This window comes from Phaethon lepturus, unplaced genomic scaffold, assembly GCF_000687285.1.
Source record: "Phaethon lepturus isolate BGI_N335 unplaced genomic scaffold, ASM68728v1 scaffold8580, whole genome shotgun sequence".
NCBI classification, from domain to species: domain Eukaryota; kingdom Metazoa; phylum Chordata; class Aves; order Phaethontiformes; family Phaethontidae; genus Phaethon; species Phaethon lepturus.
The window spans coordinates 1-25945 of NW_010513980.1; the positions used below are offsets into that span (position 1 = coordinate 1).

The 25945-nt window shown below is 36.8% G+C and overlaps 1 protein-coding gene across 1 annotated transcript; it reads left to right on the forward strand.

Annotated features, from left to right (window-relative positions):
- Positions 1–1154: 1154 nt before the first annotated feature.
- On the forward strand, positions 1155–22608 carry MRPS35 (mitochondrial ribosomal protein S35; the record flags this gene model as incomplete). Its single annotated transcript, XM_010291546.1, has 6 exons — positions 1155–1322; positions 1724–1784; positions 4800–4939; positions 8784–8893; positions 10673–10742; positions 22207–22608. Coding segments are annotated over 6 exons (828 nt in total), but the record flags the coding sequence as incomplete, so codon positions are not given.
- Between the last annotated feature and the right edge of the window lie 3337 nt (positions 22609–25945).

Below are 25945 nucleotides of genomic sequence, written 5' to 3' on the forward strand. Positions count from 1 at the left end.
CACAGCCTTTCCCTCATCCACTAGGTGGTTCGCCTGGTCATAGAGGGAGATCAGGCTGCTCAAGCAGGACCTGCCTTTTATGAACCCGTGATGGCTGGACCTGATCCCTTGGTCATGATAAACCCTTCCATTTCAAGTAACTAATATATTACAATAATAAAACTAATTCAATTAAGTTCACCATTTTTTTGTTTTTCTGTTAAATATTATTTATTTTCTCATCTCTCTCTCTTTTTTCATTCAGCTGCAGAGTGTCAGAGAACTCACCTGATAAATTATCAAAAACTATATTAAGACCTAAATTAATTTTCATTCTCACATTTATTAGACATATGAATACATTCTTGGAGATTTGTTTTCCATGAAAAATTTCTGATAGGAAAGTAGCTGAAGTTTTGTGTTCTCCACCAGCTCCCTCAGTACTCTTGGGTGGATCCCATCAGGCCCCATACACTTGTGGGTGTCCAGGTGGCATAGCAGGTTGTTAACTGCTTCCTCCTGGATTATGAGCAGTTTATTCTGCTCTCCATCCCTGTCTTCCAGCTCAGGTGGCTGAATACCCTGCAGATACCTGGTCTGGCTATTGAAGACTGAGGCAAAGAAGGCATTAAGTACCTCAGCCTTGTCCTCATCCTTGGAGACAATGTTCCCATCCACATCCAATAAGGGATGGAGATTTCTCCTTGGCTCTCTTTTTGTTGTTTATATATTTGTAAAAACATTTTTTGTTGTCCCTTATGACCGTGGCCACGTTGAGTTCTAGCTGGGCTTTTGCCTTTCTAATTTTCTGTCTGCATGATCTAATGAGATCATTGTACTCTTCTTGAGTTGCCTGCCCTTTCTTCCAAAGGTGATAAACTCTGTTTTTTTTTCCTGAGTCACAGCAAAAGCCCCCTTTAGGATGGTAAGGTCTTTTTTCTAAGCATTTCTGAAATAAAATACAATTAAAGATGTAGAAAGACCTGCAACCCAAGCTTTGAGAGGGTATCTTTTAAAAATTCCGTTACAAGTAAGCACTAACTTTTGATGTAAAGGTGTCTCGGAATTTCTAGCTGTGGAAATTTATTCCTGAAATAGCTTTTTGCCTGTGTTGTTCCTGCTTTGTCTCACAACAGTGTATCTCCCATCAAAGTTTATAATTTTCAATTTATTAGCATGCACCTCCCAGAACTGAGAAGATGGCTGTTGATCAGGACTGGAGCAGTGTTTATCCAACAGCAGCTGCATTTAAACCTGCCTCTGTGCCTCTCCCAATTCGAATGGGTTACCCAGTGAAGGGAGGTGTACCTCCACCAAAAGAAGGCAACTTAGAACTTATAAAGGTAAGACACATTCCACTGATGTGTGGTAACTTTTAAAATTCATTAAAACTGCACTGCTTTGATTGGAATATTTGTATTGGATACTGTTCTCTATTATTAAATAAGATAATATTATATTTAATTTCTAAATTAAACGGTAACAAACAAAAATGTAAGTAACAAATGAACCAAATCGGGAGACTTTTTAGGATTATCATGCCTTTGACTTTTGTAATGGCACTTAATTCAAGTCTTTTGCTAAATCAGACTTGAGAAAAGTCAATTCTTATCTGAATATTTTATTAAGTGGATTGTACTACCTTAATAAATATTAAAAGTGTAATCAGATTTCAGTAATAGCCCTTTATTTATAAACAGACAAAAAGCTATTATTTTGGTGACTCTTAATGTGTCTGTTTCAGATTCCCAATTTTTTGCATCTTACTCCTCCTGCAATTAAGAAACACTGTGCAGCTCTTAAAGGTGAGGGGTTTTTGTATTTTGTTGGATTTTTTTCTTTTTTCTGTTTTTAAAAAACATTCCTCTTGGAGTTTTAAGACAGTGCAAAATGTAACTGTGTGTGATGATTTAGAAGGTGAGACATGGTCCACCTCTGAAGCTGGTTATTTGTCAGGCTTTGGCTAGTATTGTATGCTTTCTTGTTGTTGCATTGAGTCATACAGGTCATAGGCAGATATGTCTTAGGAGGTTTTCAGCACACCAGTAAGACTTTGATTTTACCTTTCCATTAGGCCCTGCTTGTACTGGAGAATTTATAGTTTAGTGTCTTAAGGAAGATGAGTGATGAATGTGACTCAGTTCTGAGAAGATTATCTGTGATTAAAGCAGGTTTTAATCAGTAGCAATTCTGGCATGCATTTTGAAAAAATGCTATTAATAAATGACATGCTCTGTGAGAGCAAAGTCTGCTGGGGAGTGACAGGATCTAATGAAGACCAAGAGCCTCTCTGCCAGACAGCAAGCCAGTAAGGAGAACCTAATGAGAAGGTTAGCCCAAAGAGAAGTGGAGCCACAAGGGGGACAGGGAGGAGATAAAATCATCGAATAATTTAGGCAGTTGTAGAGAGTGATAGTGTCTCCCCTCAGCCTGTAGTATAAGAGATGAGAGGCCTGTTTTGAGTTTCCTGTGTATAAATACATGCAGCATAGGAAACGTGAGGAATTAGAAGTTGGAGGAATCTCAGAAATGCGGAACGAAAGCTTGTATGATTGAGGTGCAGGCAGGAATGATGTGGAGGAGGAGCTGATCTGTACCCAAAAGAACAGCTGAGATGCAGAGCTTTGCTATGAGATGCGTGGCAAGCTGGTTAAGAATTTGAGAGTCAGGATCAGAGGAGAAGCTGAAAAGGATATCTTGGTGAGCATCTGCCACAGACTGCCTGGTTGAGAAGAGGAAGTGAATGAACAGCTGAAAAAGGCCTCACGACTGCAAGTTTGGGTTTCACTGGGAACTGCAGTCATCTCAGCACCTGCTGGAAGGGTAACAGGATGGGACGGAAGCAATCTGGGAGATTTCTGGAGTGTGTTGCAGATAATTTTTTAATGCGGATGCTAGACAAACTGTCTATGGGAAGATTCTGTGTTGCACGTGGCTACTCGCAAGTAAGGAAGAACTTGTTGGAGGTGTGGAGGTTGATGGCAGGCTTGGTTGCAAAAAGAAGATCATGGAGTTTAAGATCTTGAGAGAAGTGAGGAAGGCAAGTAGTGTGTTGAAGGAAATGTCTCAATGCAGAGGATCAATGAGTTGACTAGGAGACATGCTGTGTTGGATTTGTTGTTCAGAAACAAGGAAGAACTGGTCAAGTATGTGAAGGTTAGGGACATACTTGGTAACAGTGGTCACGAAACTGTGGTGTTTAAAATTCTGAGAGAAATGAGCTACAGCCTAGACTTCAGGAGAGTGATTTTGGTTTATTCAGCTGTCTGCTTGGCAGATCTCACGAGAGACTTCTGGGGAGCAAAGTGGCCCAGGAGAGCTGGTGGATGTTTTAAGTTCAGCCTCCTTAAAGGGCAAGAATGGTCCACTCCAGTGTGCAGCAAGTTGAGCAAGTATGGCAGCAGGACAGCATGGATGTGCAGGGAACTCTTAAGTGACCTGGGATACAAAAATGAGGTACACAGAAAGTGGAAGTAGGTACAGCCTACCCAGGAGGAACAGGAGATTTTCACCTGACCATCTTCAAGAAGGGCGAGAAAGAAGATGCAGGGAACTGCAGGTCAGTCAGCCTCACAGATTAAGAAACAAACCTTTCTGGAAGCAATTTCTGAGCATGTGAAAAGGTTCTTTATAACAACCTAGGTAATGGTGGAGAGCACAACCTCAGCAGGTCTTCAGATAACAATGGATTGGGGGGGTACAAGTGATGCACTGGAGGGTAGGGCTGCCATTCAAAGGGATGCCAACAGACAGGAGAAAATTAGCTGCAAGGACCTCATGAAGTTAAAAAAATGCAACTGCGTAAAAAAATGCAACTGCGCAAAAAAATGCAACTGCGCAGGAAGGAATAACTCGTGCAGCAGTACAGGCTGGGGAGGAGCAAACAGATAGAAGGAAGCTTTGCAGAAAAGGCCATGTGGGGGCTGGTGGGCATTTGAAAGTTGAATGTGGGTCAGCAGTGTGCCCTTGTGGCAAGGAAAGTTAACTGCATACTGGGTTGTATTATCAAAAGCATAGCCAGCATGTTCAGAAAATTACTCTCTATTTAGTATTGCGTCCACTTCTGGGGTCCTCAGTAAAAGAAAGACATGGACCTGTTAGAGCAGGTCCAGAGGAGGGCTACAAAAATGGTCAGAGGGATGGAACACCTCTCCTATGCAGAAAGGCTGAGAGAGTTGGGGTTGTTCAGCCTAGAGAAGAGAAAGCTCCAAGATGACCTTATTGCAGCCTTTCAATCTATAAGGGGGGCTTATAAGAAAGGCGAGGAGAGACTTTTACCAAGGCCTGTAGTGACAGGACAAGGGGCAATGGTTTTAAACTGAAATTTAGATTGGGTATAAGATAGATAAATTTATAGATAAATCTGTAAAAATAGATTTAGATTGGGTATAAGAAGGAAAATTTTTATTATAAGGGTGCTGAGACACTGGAACAGGTTGCCCAGAGAATTTGTGGGTGCCCCATCCTTTGAAGTGTTCAAAGTCTTCTTGGACATGGCTTTAAGCAACCTGATGTAGTGAAAGATGTCCCTGCCCATAGCAGAGGGGGTGGACTAGATGATATTTAATGGATCTTTCCAATCCAAACCATTCTGTGGTTCTATTTGGCACTTGTGAGACTGCATCTGGAGTACTTTGTTGTGTTTTGGGAAACCCAGTACAAAGAAGACATTGAAATACTGGAGCAAGTCTAGCAGAGACCCTGCTGTTATCTAAATGAGTATGTTTTCTCTAAATACTGCTTTTAAAAAGATACATTGCAATACATTTGGAAAAAAAAAACCCAGATATTACTTGGAGTGTTCTCTCTTTTTTATACAGATTTCTGCACTGAATGGCCTAGTGCTTTGGACACTGATGAGAAATGTGAACAGCATTTTCCTATTGAAATTGAGACAGTAGATTATGTTTCTGCAGGGACATCTATTCGTAATCCCAAAGCAAGAGTGGTGACTTTAAGAGTAAGTAGTATTTTTGGTAAACAACCTTTGTTTCAAAACCCCAAATGCTTGGCTTTCTTTTCAAAACATGTGCAAGTATGGTATGTTGTAAGGAAATGTGGGAAATGGTTTACTGAATGTGTGAATAAAAAGCAGTGGATTTCCTTAAGTGTATTGCAGCATGTCAGAACTGAGTTTATAATGATATGGCTATGTATTTATAAATGAAGACTAAGCTCTAGTATAAACAAAACAGCGTACCTTGTGAAGAATTTACTTAGAGGAAATGCTGTAAGTGCCTTTGTACTCTGTCTTTCTTTTATAGACTATGGAAGTGCACAAGTATTGAAAGATAGGCTATATGAATGGGGCACCGTTCCTAAGTGCTGAGTTAGCAGGCCTCCAGGCTTCAGTGTGTATGCAGCAGGAGCAGCAGCCTTCTGATCATGGGATACTTGAGGTTGGAAGGGAGCTCAGGAGTTTTCCAGTCTGACCTTCAGCTCAACGTAATGTAGGTATGAGATGAGACCAGGTTACTTGGGACTTTATCCAGTTGGGCCTTGAAAACTTTCAGGGCTGGAAACTGCACATCATCTCTGGACAGCCTGTTCCAGTGCTTGCCTGTCCTCATGGTAGTAAAGTTAGGATTGTTCTGTGGCTTTTGAACATGCCTGTAGAGATGAGATTTGAGCTTATCTTGAGAGCAGTAGTGGGGTAAGTGATAGTTGTATTCTTACTCTGTCAGTATATAAGTTAAAATACTGCGTGATACCACACGCTCATAACACCTATACAACATCTCATCATGGCAACTTTGAACGGTAGTAGTTCATTTTGTCTGTAGGAGTCTCCACTTTCCCTTTATGTTGTAAGCATCCATATGCTTTTTTAGTTACTGGTGTTCTGATCCCAGACTTCAGTAATAAATTCTTTCTCTGATTAATCCTCTGACAAAAAATCTGCCTAGGGAGGGAGAAGAGAAGGATTTAAAGGTGAAAGCAGATGGCCCTGGGTCAGGTAGTGCTTGAGTTTATATCAATAAGAGAGCTTTTACTGTGCGATGTGATAAATTCTCTAATGGATCTTTATGATAAGATTTCCTTTTTAAAATATTGTTTAAAAGCTAAACCTTTTTAATCTTAATTTAAAAATCATGCCTTTTTTCTACCAAGTTTCATACTGGAGATGCTAATTTTTCATCTCTTGTGGCCTAATGCCAGTATTTTTTGTTGTTAAATTTATCCTAGTCTTTTCCCAAGTAGAATTGTCCTCATTGTGCCAGACAACATAGTGCTACAGGATGTTAAAATGAGACTTTTTTTTTTTTAATCAACTGATGTTCTTTGTGGAGCTCTAACTTTTCTAAAATTCAACATAAAATAGTCTACAGCATTCTAGCTAACAATTATAAGCTCTCCAATTGTTACCTCATTTGAAGCTAGTAGCCATATAAATATTTGTCACTTTAAGGTGACTTTGGGTTGGTAACAGACCAGATAGCTTTTTAATTTTTATAGGAAAAGCAAGTCATGTGGAATAAAATCATAGCTCTTTTAACAGTAAATTTCAGATGATCCCACTGTGTGAAGGCAAGCATGATAGAACTATGATAATGCTATCCTTTTAAGACAGTGCAAAAAGTACTACTCAATGAAATAATTTTGCGTTGTTCGTTAAAGCAAGCTAATGGTGGATGTCTGGGCCGGAGTATCCCATTAAGTTTAGATAGTCATGGTCATAAAGTGCTTACATGCAGTAGCAGTTGTATGCTTGTCAGAGAGTTGTGTCTGAAACACTTTGGCTTGGAACATTCTTTCTGTGAATGTTAGAGAAAGACAATGTTAAGAAAATGTGTTTTGCAAAAAGGTGTTTCTCATCAATTTGGGTGAGCATTGCAAGGTGGCAGTGAGGGTCGGCTGTTCTGTCGGGGCAGTAAGGCAGGTAGGGGCAGTCACCTCCTCAAAAAGGGTGCAGCTACTACCTGAGCAAGGTGAGCAGGACAGGTATGGTATTAGTAACCTCATCCATCCAACAGTCCATTAATCACCTGACAAGTTCATAATTATAAGGCAAGTTTGAGGTCAAAGGGGAAGACAAGTCAGTGGATGAGGATTAGGTCTAGTGACAATAATAAGGATTGTCAACAGTCTGGTGATTGTCAAGCTAATCTGTAGCGATATAGTAGGTGAGGTCAAGCCAGGAAGTCAAGGATGTGCATCAGGGTTGGGTTAGCATGGGCCATGGCTAGGCACAGACATAGCTGTGTTCTGGCTCAGACAGAGACTGAGGCCGAGTGCTTCAGTTTAGATGCAGCTTCTCAGTAAAGCTGGGGCAGGCCCACCTTCTCAGAGCTCTTATATTTTTTTGTCACCACTGGTTCAAGGCTACGTGGCTGCACTGTATGGAAGGATACTGTATGTAAGGTAGCTTTGACCCTTAGAAGGGGTCGCTGTGTGCTTAGGGGCCTTGGAAGTATTGCGACTTCAAAAGTGATTGTTCATGGTCATTTTAGGCTGCGCTAAGAATAGAGCTTTTTTTTGCAGCTTGACCATTGCCTTAAAGACTGGATGTACCTAATAGGTTTCTTAGAATTAGACTTGACAAAATGGGGGCTAGGGGATGTAGGTGAACTCCTACTCACCAGTATTACAGGCATGCGTAGTAAATGAGTATGTAATTCCTTAAAAAGGAGACATCTATGGAGTAGTGAATGTTAGGGTTTTTTTTTGAAGAATGGAAGTTTTGGTATTGAAACCCAGTTTCCTACCTTGTCATGCTAAGATTTAGTATTTCAGTTTTTTATTTTTAGTAGTAGGGGTTTTGCTTTTAAGGTAGTACTTTTTTTCCGGATATTTATTGGAGCTTGTAATTTCTTTTCGTCCTCCAACTTTTGTTATTTTTTCCTATGCAGTTTTCTTGATTTTTAAACAGTTCTTCAGTACAGCAATGACATGGTAGAAAGAATATAGAGGAAAAACAAACAGTGGACAAATTAGTAAAAGACCACTATTATGTCTTCATGTTTTTAATATTGCTCAGCAACTCTCACTTAATAGAAACTTATGTTTCCAGTACCATGTATCTTTAGACTGTTAAGGTTCACAGGTGCCTTATTTGCTATTGTGTAAACAGATAGCTAAAACCAGTTTGCTTTACTTTTCATATTTGTTATTGAATATAGAAACTAGCTTCAGACTAACTTATTAAGAGATTTTTTTTAAATAAATACCAGTTATTTGTTGTATATCTTATGTTTGTGGCATTAGAACAGAAGACAAGTTATTTACACTATTGTTTGATCAATTATGTGAGATCAGACAGTTCTGGTCCATTATACTGTTATCTGTGTGCATCTTTGCATACTTCTATTAACCTCCCAGTAATGATGTTGAGAATTCTGATTTGATGTTTCTTGAATTGATGTTTTTCATCCTCTTTTGGATGCTTGTGGTATGTCTTAGTATTAACGTTACTTATCTTTTTACTGATTTACTGATTTTATTCAGAAAAAAAAAAATCTAAAAAAGATTTATTTTTCCATGTGAAGTACACATATGAAATACCACTACAAACTAAATTGACAGCTCTTTTTTCCTCTGAAAAAAAGTTTGAGTAGAAATATTCTCCCCCAGTCCCTCTGGTATTTGTATGAAAAGAAATTTATTGTTTGAATATTCAGATTATACTTGCCTTGTGTTAAGACTTCTGACATGTGATACAATCAGAAGAAATTCTGCAAATGCATACTCAATAGCTATCCTTTTAATTCTTGATAAAAGATGTGCTTAACTATCTCAAAATATTTTCAGGGTGCAGAGATTGGATTTATCCAAGTAATTAAAGGTGTTTTCTCTTGTACTTGAAGGTTAAACTTTCTAACCTGAATCTGGATGACCATGCAAAGAAGAAGCTCATTAAACTTGTAGGAGAGCGGTACTGTAAGGATACAGATGTACTCACAATTACAACAGACAGGTACGGTTACAAGAAGGAAAAAAAATGCCTGTAGCAGTGGTCACAGTATAGAAAGGCCGGGTGTCTTCCAGTAATATCAGCTATTGTCTTGGTAAATTACTATATTTTTAAGGCTAAAATATAACTTAAACATACCACTACTCCGATTATTGACTGTTAAAATTGTAATGGACAAACCACACAAGGTCAAGCCTAATTTTTATTAAATGTTGTTAGTTACTAAACCTCTGTATTTAAAAGTCTCAATTGTTATTTTAAAGTAGTTGTTATATTTCCCAACAGAACCCATGGCTTCTGTTAGTTTTAACAATGATCTGAAGAGCTTCAGGCAAGAAACATGACATTGGTGTCCAGAGATTTCTCAGTGTTTTGATTTTCTAGATATACACAAATCACTGTAGTTATTTACAGTTATGTTCATAAGGCTGCATTGGAGAAACGTGTTTTCTGTATTGAATTCTGAAGTGTTTAAGAGAATACATACATATTTCTAAATTAACAACACACTTTAATTCACAGCTGCTTTGAGTGATAGGAAGAACACTATTGGTAATCATTTCTGTTTGCATGTTTTTATTAGAATACCCGTCTTCAGTTTCCTGTCCTTTGGTATGATAGACTGTTTTATTCTATGTAAAATATATAGAAAATAGATAAAATTGTGCATATCTTTTTCAACTGGACTTGGAAATCTGGCTAGTTCACTGGGACCACTGGTGCTACCAACAGTTTCATTTCCCTAGCAAGACTTACTTTGTGGCTAAAACATTAGGATAGCTGAAAGGAGCTTACCCTATAGATCATCTGTGAATGGTCTCATGCTGTGTTCCAGAAGAAACTCTTAATGTGCCTGTTGATATTTCACTTTATTTTTAGTAAATTCTAAGGCCCAAGCTCTGAGTGGTATCTGTTTCTTTAACACAGGTTTTTCCAGGCTGGTATTTAGATTACTTTTAAACTGAGACTCTTTGACTATGAAAGAAATATGAGTCAAAAACTTGAGTCCTTTTTGAAGTTTATTTGCTAGGATTGTCACAGTCATTCAGATGAGTGGTTTTTTAGAGTGTCTGCGATGTAGTCTCACATGATTCAATTTGTTATGCATGAAAAAGGGGGGTGAAGGAGCCTGCAGGAAGAGGTGAGTGTGAGAAAGATAGGAGTTATGGTTGATCAGCACAAGGAAGAGCTTAATGTCATCAAATTCCCAGCAGAAGGTTTTGATGATGACTAGTTTTTGATGACTAATTTTAAGGAATACAGTGTTCTTGCAGGACTGTGTCTTACCCCAACAAATTTTACTGGTGATCCTGTTTTGACTTACAGCTACATTAACTTAAGCTTTTCTTAAATCGATGGCTAGATCTCCTGTTCTGAACTGTATTTCATGGCTGTTTTCACCAGTCATCCTCCTGCCTTCAGGTCGGGGGGGAAAAAAATAAGTCAGGTTTTAAGGGTGTTCAGACTTAACTTATTTTCGATTCCACTTTGGCACAGAGAGCAAAGAAGTTTTCAATGTTTCCTAAAGATCTGTAAATTCTTGCATTTTGCACATTTTCCTACTGACTTGCAGATGCCTATTCTTGCATGTTCTTAATCGTTGTGCCTTCATGATATTATTCTTGATTATATGTAATTCCGAAATGTGTGTAAATCAAACACTGATTTCCCTAAGATCTCTTACATTCCAAATTAGAAATTTTGATAAGTTTAACGTTTTGTTCAAAAGTATATTACCGTGACTTGATTTCAGAAAGACTAGCTTCGTTTATGAATTTTCAGGTGTCCGCTAAGAAGACAGAACTATGATTATGGCATACACCTCCTTACAGTTTTGTACCATGAATCTTGGGTAAGCAATTGTGAACAACTTGGGCTCTCTGACATGTGCACACTTTCTAACACACTCTTGTAACTTACAAAGAGTTCCATGGCTGTGCGCAGCTTAAAGTAAATTATTTTAGATTCTTTTCCTCTTGTGCATCACTTTTCTTCAAATTCAACCAAGGTAAGTTGCTTAAATTTGAATCTTAGTTCCCCAGTCAACTTAGAGTGCATTCCTTTAACTTCACAAGGGCAATTCTGTTGTTTGTATACATACTTTGCCTCTTTTCAGAAGTTAATCTAGTTTTTGACTTCAAGAGATTCTTTCCCAATATTTTCTTTTTCACAACAGGACCTAAAACTGACTCTGAGCTTAGCTGAAAGCACCTTAGTTCTCAGGATTCCTAAATGTACCTTTAGTTTGGCAGCATGCTGGGCTTCCAATGTACAATATTCAAATATGAATTGGGTGCATCCAGAGAAATGGTGTATTCTGTGATTATCATCTGTTATCTATGCATTTTTAATAGTGACCATGTTTAAAGACAAAAATAAGCCTATTCCAAAAAAGCAGAGGGGTGTGTTACTGGCTTTAAAGCTATTAAAATTAACGTATAGTACAGTATCTACATTTTGCCTGATTCCAAACTCTTACCTGTTACATAGAATCTGTCTTGTTTAGGGCTCTTCCTGGGCTGCCATAAACAATGGCTGTAATTGGGAAGTAATCTACTTAAATGCCCTCTCACAAATCTTGCCTCAAGCTGGAAGGAGTGAGGACTTAGGCTGCTTTTCTGAGCTCCCTTTTGCTCAGCAAAGGGACATCCTCCCTGCCTTCTGTTAGTTTTAGGATTTCATTGCATCAGAGTTAGTGTTCTGAAAAATACATAAAGTTATTTTAACTGTTTAGATAAATACTTCTGCCAAAGCAAGTGTAATGTAAACTTTTCAATAATCATTCAGGATATGGCATATTTGGAATTTTTCCCAGTAGTTTGTTTTGTTATATCGCTATACATATGAAATATCCGATGTAAATGTATTAAAGATACTATTCCAATTATTGATAATTTACTACAATTCTTAAGTAGTCCTCTAAATACAGTAAGATATATTTAGACCACAGATCTTTATTTTCCAGAGGATTCTTCAGACTTGTCTCTTGTATTTTTGTGATTAATCGTTTTTGTTATAAATACTGCCTTCAACAATTTTACAGTATTTTTTACAGAAAGCAAGTTGGCAGAGTCTGAAATGAAATTATTGTTGAATACCTGTGTTTATGTTTTGGATAACTTAACTTTGTTTAAATGGAATATGTTATTAGTCACATTAATTAAGACAGACAGTGAAGGCATTTATCATCGCTATATTTCTATAGATGTACCCTTTTAAATAAGTTGTATCTGATTAGCTACCAAAATTCACACTTACTATTTTCCATTGTTCTATAGCATTTAAATTAAATATCCATTTTTAGCATTTTTATGTTCTTTATGTGTTCTTGATTTTGATCATTGCAACGATGATATAAAAAACATACTAAGGAGGATGAGCTATATTTCCCTTTCACTGGAAGTTGCCTTGAAGGATGTGTTTTGTAAGTTTAGAGTGCATCAAATTAAATTCAGCTTCTATCTTTTAAGATGTTAGTATACTTACTTTACATTTCAAGTGCTTTGTACCCATGGATATTTTTCTCCCTAACAGCATTACATTGCATTACAAATCCTAAATTAATGACAGATCAGTTTCCAGTATTAAGCAATGACAAGAGAGCTAGACACTGCTCAATTAATTCCAGACAAACACCACATCTGTCCTTTTCTCTAGCGTTACTTAGTGATGGAAGACAGGGCTATATGATACTGCTACGTGAGTGTTCAGTGTGTATTGAATATGCAGAAGTCTCTTGCCCTTTTATTACCTTTCAACTTCCATGTTAATATTTGATGAGTTCATCAATCAGTTGTACTTGTCTTTGATTTCCATGAAAAATTAATGGTCTCCTGAGACATGTTTTTTTATTTTGTGTGACATGTTTTATTTTGTGGTTTGGGTTTTTTTTCCATGATCAGTGGTAATGCCTTTTATTACTTGCTGAAAGACAGTTTGGATACGTTTTGTAAACCATAAGCAAACAATGTATGGTTTATTTTAATTTGTATGAACTTTAATATTGGAGAGGGATGGACGGGGATTGGCCTTCCATGTAGACAGTAACGTCAATCCTATTTACAGAACTAATTGGAAGATTTGATGACAACAGAGTAGTACCACACTGTGTTTTCATGCTTGTGTGTGGAATTCAATAAAAAGATGAGGGCAGTGTTCCATTCTTGCTAAGTGAAGGGAAAGCTGGCTGCTTATAAATTTTGCCCTAAATCCTGAAAATTTTGCCTACTATCTCTCTAAACTTGGCATAACTCTATAATTTATGTTAATGACTGGATTACTGAATTTTGTGAACCAGCAAGCATATGAATATATAAAAGGAAAAATTGTATGCAGATATACATCAGGAAATGTAATTTCAAGTGTAATTCTATTTTAATTGCCAGTGATGCATAATTATTTTATAACAGTTACAAAATAGAGCATCCAAGTAGTTTAGGAATCTGAAACCTGTTTAAAAGAATGACAGTTCTTTGTGATTTTGTGGGGTATGTAGTGAACTATGTGCTATGAAGGTCCATTGTGTAGGGATGCATCTCCATCAGAAAGATGTTCTTATTACAAAGTAATGAGTATGAAGAGTTTAACTCTGGCTTATCTGTCTCTTTGTATGCATGCTTAGAAGACAAAATTTATCAATGTGTCAACAGTAGCCTCTGTATTACAAATTTTCTTGTATGCTTTTCCAGTCTCGGCTTCAGTAAAAACCCAGGGCACCCACAGCTCACTAATTCTATTGGTGTTGCAATTAGAGGGCTCAGGTAGAATTAGTTTGCAAGGATCCTTGTTGTTATGGAGTTACAGTTGAAATGTGCAACGTGTGTGCAGACAAAATAGGAAGAAAAGAGGGCGGAATTACCAACAATTGGTACATTGTATTGCGGTATTGCTCTGCCTCAAGGCTCTGAATATATTGTTAAGAATGCATTTCTTAGATTGTTGATGTGGGGAAGAGAGTTTGTTTGCATTTAAGTAAATGAATAACAGGTTATCCAAATCAAATTTGGCAAACTGATTTCTGAGAGGTGCCACAGCCAAAGTGAGGTAAGCATGTTGATAGGTTAGTGCACTGACTAGCATTTTTATCTCCTCTAACCTGCTAGCAATCAGTGGATGATGCAAGAATACAGAATAGTTAAATTGTGGAAGGCTTAGAAGATATGTTGGAGGATTGTACCTGGTGTAGAGAAGCTTTCAGAGAAGTTCAGATGTTTTTATAATCATGTGTGTTAAGAGCTCCCTTTTTTGAATGCATGGGGAAATAAGAAAAAGGGAAGGAATTGAAAGGAAGGAACAACTGTACTTGATATTTTTTTTTTTTAATAGAAGGAATAAATGAATGTTCTGTTTTGGTTTGGTTTTGTGAGTGTTAAAGGAAGAAGCAGAGTTTCTACTGTCTGGGAGGGAGAGACGGGAAAAGAATCGTCAGACTGTTGATAGATGGTCAGAATAAAGAGTTAGTAGGAAGACGTTGACAAAGGTAGCAGGAGTGCAGAAAGGTACATTCATGACTTGGTAATGGAGAGATTAGCTGAAGCTATTTGATTACTTGCAGGAGAAGTGGGATGCTACTGGGTAGCCTTTAGGACTACATAACCCTTACAGATTGGTAGTTAAAGTAGTATTGCATTTGAAACTGTACCATCTTTCCTGTCTTCTCGTGTTCACACAGAAATGGACTTCACCATGCAAAATCCTGGAAAAGCTGAGCGTGTTCAGCGTTTTTAGAATTTACACACAGTGCAGTGTTACCTGTTGGTATTTGATCTATATTTAAACAAATAAACTCCCTTTATTTTGAAGAAAGGTGGTGATTTTCTTTTGTCCTACAGAATGCATTCCCGTAAGGGATAATGCTGCCCTTGCTTTTGGCAAAGGGAATCTATAGTGCCAGTTATTTTCTGGTAGGGAAAAAAAAATCTTGCTTTTTCATTTTAATAGAGGAAGTGAAGGAAGAGAGGAAGGAAAACATGAATTCATCCTCTGGTTCTTGATCCATCGTTTGTTATCACAGATTCAAATGAGATACACTGTAAAGCAGAACAACGATGTGAAGCTGTTCAGAATATTGGCAGCATATTGGTGGACTGATAGTGGTTGCTTGGTAAGACAGCGTGCCATTTCTTGAGATGGTTCTGAACAATGGGAGCAGTATTAATTACGGGTCTACATATTGTATTCTTGGTTCAACCTATTTGAATTACAGGTTGGCTAACAAGGCTGCCTAAATCTAATGGAGAGCTCAGTTTAGTTGTAGTCTTTGCTACTTACAGACATGCATAAGAAGCAAGAAGTGTATCTTAAGATCCCAAATGATGCGTTCGGCACCTTAGTTTTGATAAATGCACATAGATATTAGGCCAGTGAGTTCAGTGATCTTCAAAACTTTCAGTTTGTAAAACTTAAAGAGTGTTCATTTATTTTCTTATTTTAAAATACTTTGAGATCTTTTGCTTCCTGATTAATAGTTTTCAGGTTATTAATCAGATATTTGTGTTTTATTAGCTTTTAGAATGTATTCAGTAGATATCTGACTTGCACCATCTGGTAAGAACTGAATTTATCTTCTTTGGACTTTCTCTGTGATTCCTTTCAAATTATCCCCCAGGATTGTGCCTGGATTGAACTAATCAATGAAAGGGTAAGATACATTAGGTAGATTGTTAAACAGCAGCTCAGTCGGTTGTATTTCTGCTGCCTTTGAATGATGGTACTTTTTGAATGCTGTAACATCTCTCCAAAACTGAATGTATTTTTATGGTATTAAATGGTTTTTGAAGAGTAAGAGTTTGCTGCCCTCAAGTGGTTAATAAGGTCATAAACTGATTTCTTCCCACTCAGCTTGGATTAATAGTTTATCGCTAAAAGGTAATGTTCTGTTAGGAGTAGAAAACAGGAAGGAGAAACAAGTGGAGCAGGAAGTTATTTTTCCAGTAAGGAAAAACATTCATAGTTATTATAAAGGGGAAAAATCTGAATAAGATAGAGTGAGGAGGAGAAAACTTACAGTTGTTTTAAACCAGTCAAGGCTACAAAAAGGTGCAGCAATTTTCCTCGTTCCAATTCCACATGATTTTTAATATAGACAAAAAGAAGATGATGGAGAGTGGAGGATAGGTATCATTTTGCATTACACAGCGGAAATCTTAAGATTAGTGAAAAGTTGCCGTTGCATTTTCTATTCTCCAGTGTATTTTTTAAAGTAAAAGGTCTAATCTGAGATACTAAGAGTAACAGTAATGCTGTACACACTTTTGAACTCTCTCTTGCTTTTTCTAGTAGTGTAGTTACAGGAGTCTGTTAAAAAAGATTCAAGACTTAAAAAGAACAGTAAGGAAGAAGGAATATAGAAGTAGGGATAAGTGGAAAGTGACTACTGAATATGGCCAGTAATAGCCAAAGTGTCTTCTGGGTGCATCTCTTTGCATTGTGCTTGCATTGTAGATGTTGTTAGTACTTGAAATGAAAGGACAGCAAAGTTGAAGCAGAAAGGTGAGGGAAGGAAAAAAACCTGAAGAGTGGACAGAGTGACACTAGACACTTAAGTAAGACTTATTTATGAACCCCAAAGCTGCGTAGTTTGAATGAATTTGGGAAAAGTGTCCCACATTGCTTTTGCATTCCTTTCTGAGTGGAGCATTCAACTGCAAGGCACTAGTGGGGTGGGGAGTCTGTATGCATGCAGCTGAATGATTATTTTTACATAACCATTGGTAATAATCCTAAAATCCATTGTATAGCTTTTCTCTAGACTTGAGTGAGCACTTAAATTTTATTGTCTTTTTTTTTTTCAACTACAGTTATTTCAGCCATTACAAGTAAGCTTTTATCCTTCAGGTTGTGCCAGTAAAACATAGTAACAGTAGAATTTTGCAGTTTCTGTAGTAGGAGTTTACGTTGTAATTCAGCCTAAAATATGTGAAAGGATACGAGTCCACTTTTGAAACCCAAGCAGGTCTCTGGCTACTTAGATTTGGAAAGTATACTTTAACTTCATGTTTTAAACACTTAGGATGTTATGACACATGGGTTGTAGGATTAAAGTGGGTGGTGGAGGGAGACACACTTAAGTCTTGCTGAAACTCGCTCCCTGGGCAGAAGAAAATGCAAGATTCATTGAACTGAAAAGGAGGGCCATAGCCTAGTGATTAGAGCATGTACCTGGGAGAGACAGATTTAGACCTCTGGGCACCACTTAGTATAACTGAAGACTGCTTAGTGTAAATCTCCTGACTTTGAGATACTAGAATAATGAAGTGTGGTATAATTGTTCCCTTCCTACAACAGTGTTTTTTCTCATTATGTCATTATATATGGTTTAAGTAACACAAACCGAGGCTGAGTAAGGGTGGTCTCTGAATGTTGTAATATATACTTTGTTTTGAAGTATGTATTACATTTCATTGTGCACTCACCAGTGCTCAAAACCTTAACAACTTGAAAGTCTTTATCTTTTCTGACTCACATTAATGATGAAGCTAAGTGGCATAGTAGATGTTAAATAAACTTTATCTGAAGATCTGAATTCAAACATGTAAAATCAAAGGAAAGAGTTTTGCTGACAGGGAATGTGTATTGCAGTGAAAGAAGGTTAAACTTTTTTTGTACTTTTTGCTTGAAACCACAAAGGATGAACAAAAGGTTGAATTAAAAGCAAAAGGTTGAATTAAAAATTGTCTTTGTACTGTTTCAGACTGTAGAAGGCTTTTTGCAATACCTTGTGTTTAAGCTCCCTGTTTCTAATTGCTGGAGAAACAAGGCTCCTCTTTGTTGCTTAAATATAATTTTTACAGCTGTTTAATTTTCAGTCTAAGTGTTGGAGTGAAATGAAGTCTTCTGTGGCATAGATACTAACAAAATGAACAGAAAATCATCAAAGATATGGACCCTTAATATCACTGATCTTTCTTGATGAGATCAGAATCTTATCTGATGGGCATTCAGAAAACAAACTGCATTAGATAAATACCTTTCAAATGACCCTTCCAGCAGCCTGGATTTTCCAGAAAATACATGCAGCCACTTCAGCCCAGAGAAATTAGGTGTTGCCATTATTTTTAAAAGAGGTGATCTAAATGATGGTAACCGCTGAGGAGTCTTAAGGTAGTGACAGAAACAGAGGTTAAGCTTGCGAGTATCATTAAATATGAGACGATCTCTCACATCCAATAACTGTTTTTTGAGGCAAAGTTCTGTTCATTCTTCTCTGCTTGTTCTCCTTTTATGTTTTACATTTGTACCTTACTGGAAAGTTTAGTCCTCACAGTCTATCTCCTGATTTTCCTTGATGCTTTAAACGTCTTATCTGCCCTGTGCCATTGTTGTGTCCTAGAAAATAATGTTTTGCTCATTCAGAAGAATGTATTTTAACTTGTTCTGCATCACCAAGCAATTAATTTTTTTTAATCTAATCAGATACAAATGTTTTGCCTATTTAGAAATTTATGTTTATTTTCCTTTTGAGTTCCTAACTAAACAGTACAGTTCGAAGGTGTAATATATCCCAATAGATAAGTATGTAATTGTTTTGGCAACTCCCCTTTGGCTCAAAGGTACACGATAATATGAAAAATGGTAGCACAGTGGTCATTTATTATCTGAAAATCTGTAATTATTGTACCACACAGAGTATCTTTTATTTCAGTGCAGTACTGAGAAATAGATGTATTTATTCCAGGCTATACAGAGTTTGAAATTTGACTTGCAACTTAAAGAACTTTCCTTACCCTGAAAAAAAAGAAAAAAAATCCCACTGAAATACTTGGTCTCTGGTAAACAGCATTCAATTTTTAACTGTTCGAACCATTGACAAGAAAATTGACTAACATGAGTGATGTTTTAAATTGCCTTCAAGATTTATGTGTGCTACTTCCAAATTTTAGTTGAAATGTCTTGCCCAAATGAAACACCAGCTAATTGACAATTCTAGTCCTCCATATTGCTGTTGACAGCATAAATTTTTAACAAAATTTCTGTTAAACTGGCAGAAAAAAACCAAGAAAAATTATGGTGAAATGCCTGCATAAGTGATCAGAAATGCTTTCCTTTCTTATATACTTAAAGATGTAATATATATTGAAGCTTTTTGTGAATGACTTTTATGTCTGGCCAGAGTACTATTTTAGTACTTATACTGTGTCAGCACTTCAGATTAAGCACTGTAAAGGCTTGTAAAGCTCCCAAAATACTGACTAAAACTGTAGCATGAAAGATTTGCTTAGAAACAAATCCTCATTCTGTTTATGGTATTAAAAAAATGATTCTCTATATTTGCATTATGAGAAACAATCACTTTTTTGTGCCTCTTTAGTAATAGGTTTAGATCCTTTGACTTGGAGTGCGGGGGGTTGGTTCTTATTGGAAGTTTTGGTAAGAGAAACAGTTGAAATTATCAGCTGAGTGCATCTTCACCAGGCTGGTTAATATTTACTGAGAATCTCTTTTACATGTGACATCATTTTTACTGAATTAATTGAAGAAATATACATTCTTGATTTTTAACCTTGTTCACTAAGTGGGCATTCTAGAAAAATGTTACACAATGCCACACTTGTATTGCAGTTTTCACAATTTTATTCTCGTTTCTAAGACTCTTACTGCAGTGTGTATTAACATTTTAAATTTGCAGGGGACAAAAACAATCAACTAAAAAACTCTGAGTGATGAAGACATCATTTTTGAAGTCTCTTGTCTCAGTAGTTTTCTTCATAGCACTTTAAACTGAGACTACAACACTTGTGATATTTCCACTATTCAGAGTTCATGGGTGCTTGTGCACCTAGGGTACTTTTTCAGATGAAAATGTAATTCCAGATTTACTTTTTCTCTTGCAATAAATCTTCTTGGAAAGGTATTTAAGTTTCACTCAATACAGTCAGTTTGCAAATATCTGGTTCCTGCTCAGTTTCCTGTTTGTGATGTATGTCTGGACCTGTGTACAGTAGGATGACTTTTTATTTTGAGGCATGGCCACCAACATTGCAGCAATGGATACTGGCTTCTTGTCGCAGGGCTGAGAAATGGATTTTGAAATCTCCCCCTACTGTCAAACCTCCTCCTGCCTCCCTGCCCCTCAGAAGTCAGATTTTATTTTAAAATCCATTTTGACACATCATTCTTCTGGGAAGGATTCCAAGAAGGAAATACTTCACAGTTTCTTTGGCCTCCTTTAAAATCTTCTTGCTCTGTATTGCTCATAAGAGATAGGGAAATCTTAATCTGTTCATCCATGTGCATCTCCAAAATCCTGTAAGTTAATGTGTTCAGAGAAGGATTTTCCTGAAGAGATGAATGTAATAAAGGTAATTAGTTCTTCTTGTCTCTGCTATAATGTAAAGGTGTTTAAAAGCCTCACAGTGATCTTTTGTTTGAACTTCAAACATGAGTTTGGTCCAGGGAGTGACCAGGGCTGATACCCATATTCCCTTACTCTTGAGAAACCTTATCCCTGTGAGAGAAGCTTTTGCTTTAAAATTCTTTTGGAGTTTAGGAAAAAAGTGTCTTGGATAGCCATTATGCAGATAATCGAGGGATATATGAAACAAGATGATGTCATTATTTTAAAACTATGTAAATTTCCACATTTAAATTCCAGTATTTTTCAAACATACAAGGAATACTTTACCCACTTGTACTGCTGCTGTTTTAGCAATACAGACTACAGTAGTCCTCCCCCCCACGTCTAGAAATTGGATGAGGTTCTTTTACTTCTGTGTTGTATTGTGTCTAGGTTTTAATGTCAGTCATATGAACCTTTTAAAAAGCAGTGTTAATCACTGTTTCTGACTAAACATTTGGACTGAGAGATTTAAAAGACAAGAGATTCCATTTACCAGGTGCAGGATGCAGCATTTGTTAAAGTATTTTTAAATTCAGATAGACAGACCCAAGCACACAGGGTTGTAGGGGAAAAAATAATCTTGTGTCTTAATTAAATGTTATTAAATATTATGGTTTGACTGCAGCGACCTTGTTGACTAGTGGGCAGAATACTTTGAAACACAAAAACAAAAAAACCATCACTACTCCTCCAAGAAAACCCAAAACAAAAAACCCCCACCAAAATCAAAACCAAACAAATGGGGGGAAAAAAAAAAGAAAACAACCCTCCTGTGATTGCCAGGTTTCTTTGGATTCTGCACAGCGTAGCTAAAAATATACCAAAGAGCCCTTTCTGGCAAGGGATTTAAAAAAAATAAATCCATATGATGAAAGTGCTTTACTATAATGTTTCTTTGAACTTACTCCCAGAGAAATGCAAGTTTTATTTACACATGATTTCTACAGCAATTGTAAGAAAAACATGATGACCAAAAGTAAACAAAAAATATTTCAAATTATGTTTCTTATATAGTTGAAATAACATAAGGATACTATGTATTGTTTCTATCAGTAAAGTACTAAATAATTATAAATATACAATATATAAAAATACAGATGTACCTAGAAGTATACATATTTACAAAAGTACAATAAAAATTAAATACATAAAAATTGCAGGTTATAACATTTGAAATATTCCTTAAACAGTCTGTGAAGCTAGAGGAAGGCCTGCTGAATTGGAGGAATATTAAAATACAAAATTTATAAATAACAACTGCACAAGCCAAGTATTTACAGGCACTGGGATGATGTCTTCTGTCTGTGTTCAACTTTTGATCCTGTCTAATCTTGCAACACCAATTAGGTAAAAATTAGCACCTTGTGGATAGAGATTCTTTTGAGGAACAGTTTGTTTTGCAGGAAGAGAAAATGGATTAATTGGTGGTGCTTTTCCTTCTAAGTTACAATTAAAACATTTCCCAAATGGTGAAGGATTGCTGTCTCTCAAAGGTTACTTGGTATGAGCTGTCTCACTTCGCATCTTATAGCCAATGTAAACATACCAAAATCATACACTAGGGACATAATAGCTAGGTGGCTACTTCCAAAGCTGGGGCATTTAGGGTTATTTAAAATTATTACTTTTACAAGGGTTTTTGTTATTCATTATGTATAGTCCATAAGCATTTCTTCCTGTTCTGACTCATCTAGTTATATCTGCCAGATATATATATATATGCGCGCCAGATACATAAAGAACTTGATAAGAGTGAGGAAGGAAATTCATTCTGCACAGAAAATGTACGGCATACAGGCACCTTTTGAACTGTCTTTGAGGCCTGATTTACAATCCTTGTACTTTCAAAGAGGAGAAATATCTTCCACGACGAAAGTAATTTTTAAAGTGACTTGGTATGAGAGAGAAGTTTCTTCTAAATGTTGTAACTCTGTTTCAGTCTTGAGTATGTTTTATGACTATGTATATTTCCTTTCAGAAAACTGACATGTGGGAGAGTGAGAAGACTGAGGAAGACATGGAAGAGTATATCTGGGAAAATAGTTGCTCTCAGAAAAATGCCTTGGATACACTGATTCGAATAAAAGCCTCTGAGAATGTCAGTAATGTAACTAAGGATGAGCTTCTTGCATCTGAAGTGGTTAAGAATTACAGAAACTCTGTAATTGCACTTAAAAATGAAGGTGAAACAGAAGATAACATGTCTCGGTATAAGGAATCCGTGAAGAAGCTATTGAATATACAAGCATTACCATGAGACCAGACTTTGCAGGTATATGTGGTTATTGCGGAAGTAGTAAACTACTATGTTAATATTTCTATATGATATGGATGTATAATTGTTCAGAACCTTAACCAGAAATATGAAACCTGATGGTGAGTTAATTTCAGTAGTAATAAGATTTTTCTTTACTGTTGGATTTTCTTGTAAGCATAATTTTCCTGTCCATGAATCTTGTTCTTTGAATAAACTATGTTTTGAGTCATATTTGTGACTTGAACATTCTATTCTGTGCTTTCTTAGCTTGGTTCAGTCCTCTGCTTAATCACATTCTGACTTCTCACACAACTTTGCCATATAACTTATAGCAACAATGTCAAAACCAATGAAATTACTTAGGCTCCACGTTCCATTAATTAAGAATCTCAAAGTTAAGACCTCTAAACTTTCTAAATGCTTTTCAAATGTCACTCAGATTTTTCTCTGGATGTACACCCTATCTGTAAAAGAAAGATGATGTTGCCTAAGTAGTTTTAATTTTTGGAGAGGTGTTGAAGCACACTGAGCAATGTGAGGTTCTATCAGTGGTCATCATGAGGGCTAACAAATACACTAAGTAAAAATACCTATCTTTAAAATGATGGAATAAAATAAGGTAGAAAATGGGATGGTAGTGGGAAGGTGAACTAGCAGTTATTGACAGGATACCAAAGTTCATGGGAAAGGTAGAACGATGAGAGTTGCTGAAAGAGAGCTGGTGAGTAGTCAGGCGAGTATATAGCTTGAGTAGGAATGGACTGAGTCTTGCTACCCTGAGGCCTGCTGAGTTGTCCCTTGAATGTACTTGGGCTCTTCGAGGAAAAAAGCATTTGTAGCATCCAGCTCACTGCTGTGAAGCACAGAGAAAGAAGTTATATGGATGTTTATCCTATTTGGTAGTTTGTATTTGAAAGGAATTTATTTGAAACACTGGAATGACAGGCAACTTTTATTGCCTTCTCATGGTTGAGAAAAAAAAAAACAACTTAAAAATATCAGCTTGAAAGGATACAACTAATTCTGTTGTTGCTTTTATTGTACCTTCCTGGCTCACTAAGATTTCAGCTTAGAGAGAAAGTTTTCATTTTCTGGAAGGGGCAGAGGGAATTTTTATTCATCAGACTTAAGGATTCTGCATACCTATAAAAGAACCTACCATGTGGCCCTGCCAGCAACTCATTGAGAGGAAACAGCATCAGAATAAGGACATTGAAAACTGAAGAGGAATTGAGTTCTGCAGTGTTCTATGTGGCTCGACTCACTCACTGCTAGGCTTTCTCATTGTTTGTTTCATGTTTACATAGAGCCAAAGAGTGTATGTATTCCCATTTCTAAAACATTGTCCATTTTGGAAGGATTCTTCTTGGGTAGAGGTTGTTTTAATATGGCAGGAGACTGAGTTTAATGCAGATTTTTAGTACCTATGAGAATTGCCAGAGCTGTAGCTAGGATTGAAAATGGTTGTCCTGTAATCTGAATTTTGCACTTACCAACTCAGTTATTTAGTGGTCCTTCTTTTTAGATTTGTATTAATGTGACATTTTAGCAGAAGCTTAATATGGGGAAAGTTTTGGCTGTTATCAGGTTGTTCCTTTATTCAGGGATAATGGGGATAATGTTTAAAATTCTCATTTGAAATAGTATATCTGTGTAATTCCTAATCTTTTTTGAACAGCCATGAAACCAAAATTACTGAGGAAGTAACTGCAGTTTGACTCAGAGAATGGTATGGATGGTGGAGTTTTGCCTGGCTTTATTCCAAAGGCGGTTTGATTCTAGTATGTACACAAGAGAAGTTTGTTTCCTTAATTAGCTTTGTCAGTGCTTGCATAAGGGCTGGCATAGTAGCAAGCAACTAAATTCTGTTTTGCAGTGGCATGAAGTTGTCCATAGGTGCTTGGGACATGAGTACCTGATAAAATCCTCTTTGCAACAGAGGACAATTTGGTTTTCCAATTCAGTTTTCCTTTGCTTTTCGTAGACTTCAAATGGACCTAAGCAGAACTCTGTGTAAACCTTTTAGTTAAAATAACAATTTGACTTTACTCATAATAATAATAGCTGGTAGAAATAACAGCCCGGCAAAGGAAATTGATTTTTCATTTGATTACATTAGCATTTCAATAGCTTCAGAGTTAATTCATGGAAAACCTAAAATGCACGGGCTTCTAGAGTTCCCTCTGAAGTGTTCAAGCCTAGCTTATATAGGTTCTATAAATGTTTCAAGAAATACAGGTGGGATAAACGGTGGCTGTCTCCTGAGTGCCAGGACACTCAAATGTCTCTACCAGCAATAGACCATACCGGCTGGCCAAGAACAACGCTGGGACTAATTCACTGTGTTCCCTAACCACATCCAACACCTACCACCAGAAATTAATTGTCAAAGGTACCAATTTTCCAGTAGCATCAGTGGCCCTATAGCTATAGAACACTTGGCCAGCTGGCCTTAGAAATCTGCAAGATTGACCTCTAACCTTCGTTTTCAATGTCGTTTTCATTTCTTCTTGCTAAGAAACACATGAGCAAAATTAAAAACCTTTATAATCCTCTAAGTGCCCAATCAAACTGCTAGAATCAAAGGCAATGTAAAATTCAGAGTTAGACTTGTGATTTTTACTAATGGTTTGTATGTTACGGTACAGAACTTGTGTATTGCAGTGGGCTGGATCAGTGGTAGCCTGGGTTGTATTTTGAGCTCTTTGTCATATTGGATGTTTGTGTTTCTGTTTTTCTGCTTGTCCCTCCAAACTATTGGTGTTTGAGGGTGGCAGTATTTCGCTTTGACTATGTAGAATACCTAAAGCACTGGTATCATAACTTCAGTGGGAGTCTTCCCAACCTTGATAATATAGCATATATTCTTATGAACTAAACTACACACTTCTGTTTTCCTATATGATACTCTTGCAGACCATCTCATTGGAAACGTGCACTGAAATTTAAAAACTGTGAAGAGTTAAGAGAGTCATAGATTTAAAGGTAAAGCAACTCTACAGCACAGTAATAGGTACATCCTTAGCAATGGTCACTTATTAATGTATCATGTACATTATAATGTAAATGGATGACTGCAAGGTGTGTATCCCTTTATACATTCCTGTGTGTATGTACATTCTGTTACATGGAAGTGCCTATGTTACTTTTAAATAGAAACGTAAATAGATAAAACTTAAATCAAGAAGCAGGCTAGGGCCCCCCCAGTGCATAAATTTGGAAGGAGGAACAAAAAACCACATAATATCTAGAGGCATTGGCTGTCTTCAATAGGTAATTCTTTTACTGGTATTTACTGGCCAAGAGGAACATGGAGCTAGTTCCTGACAGCCCTGACCTCAGGCAACCTTGTCCATCATAGATTGAAACTTGAGCAGGAAGGCTACTATATGTGCTTCTTTGTGGTCGCTGTTGTAACCTCCAAGTAGCAGATGTCTCATTTCAAATCCAAACACTTGCC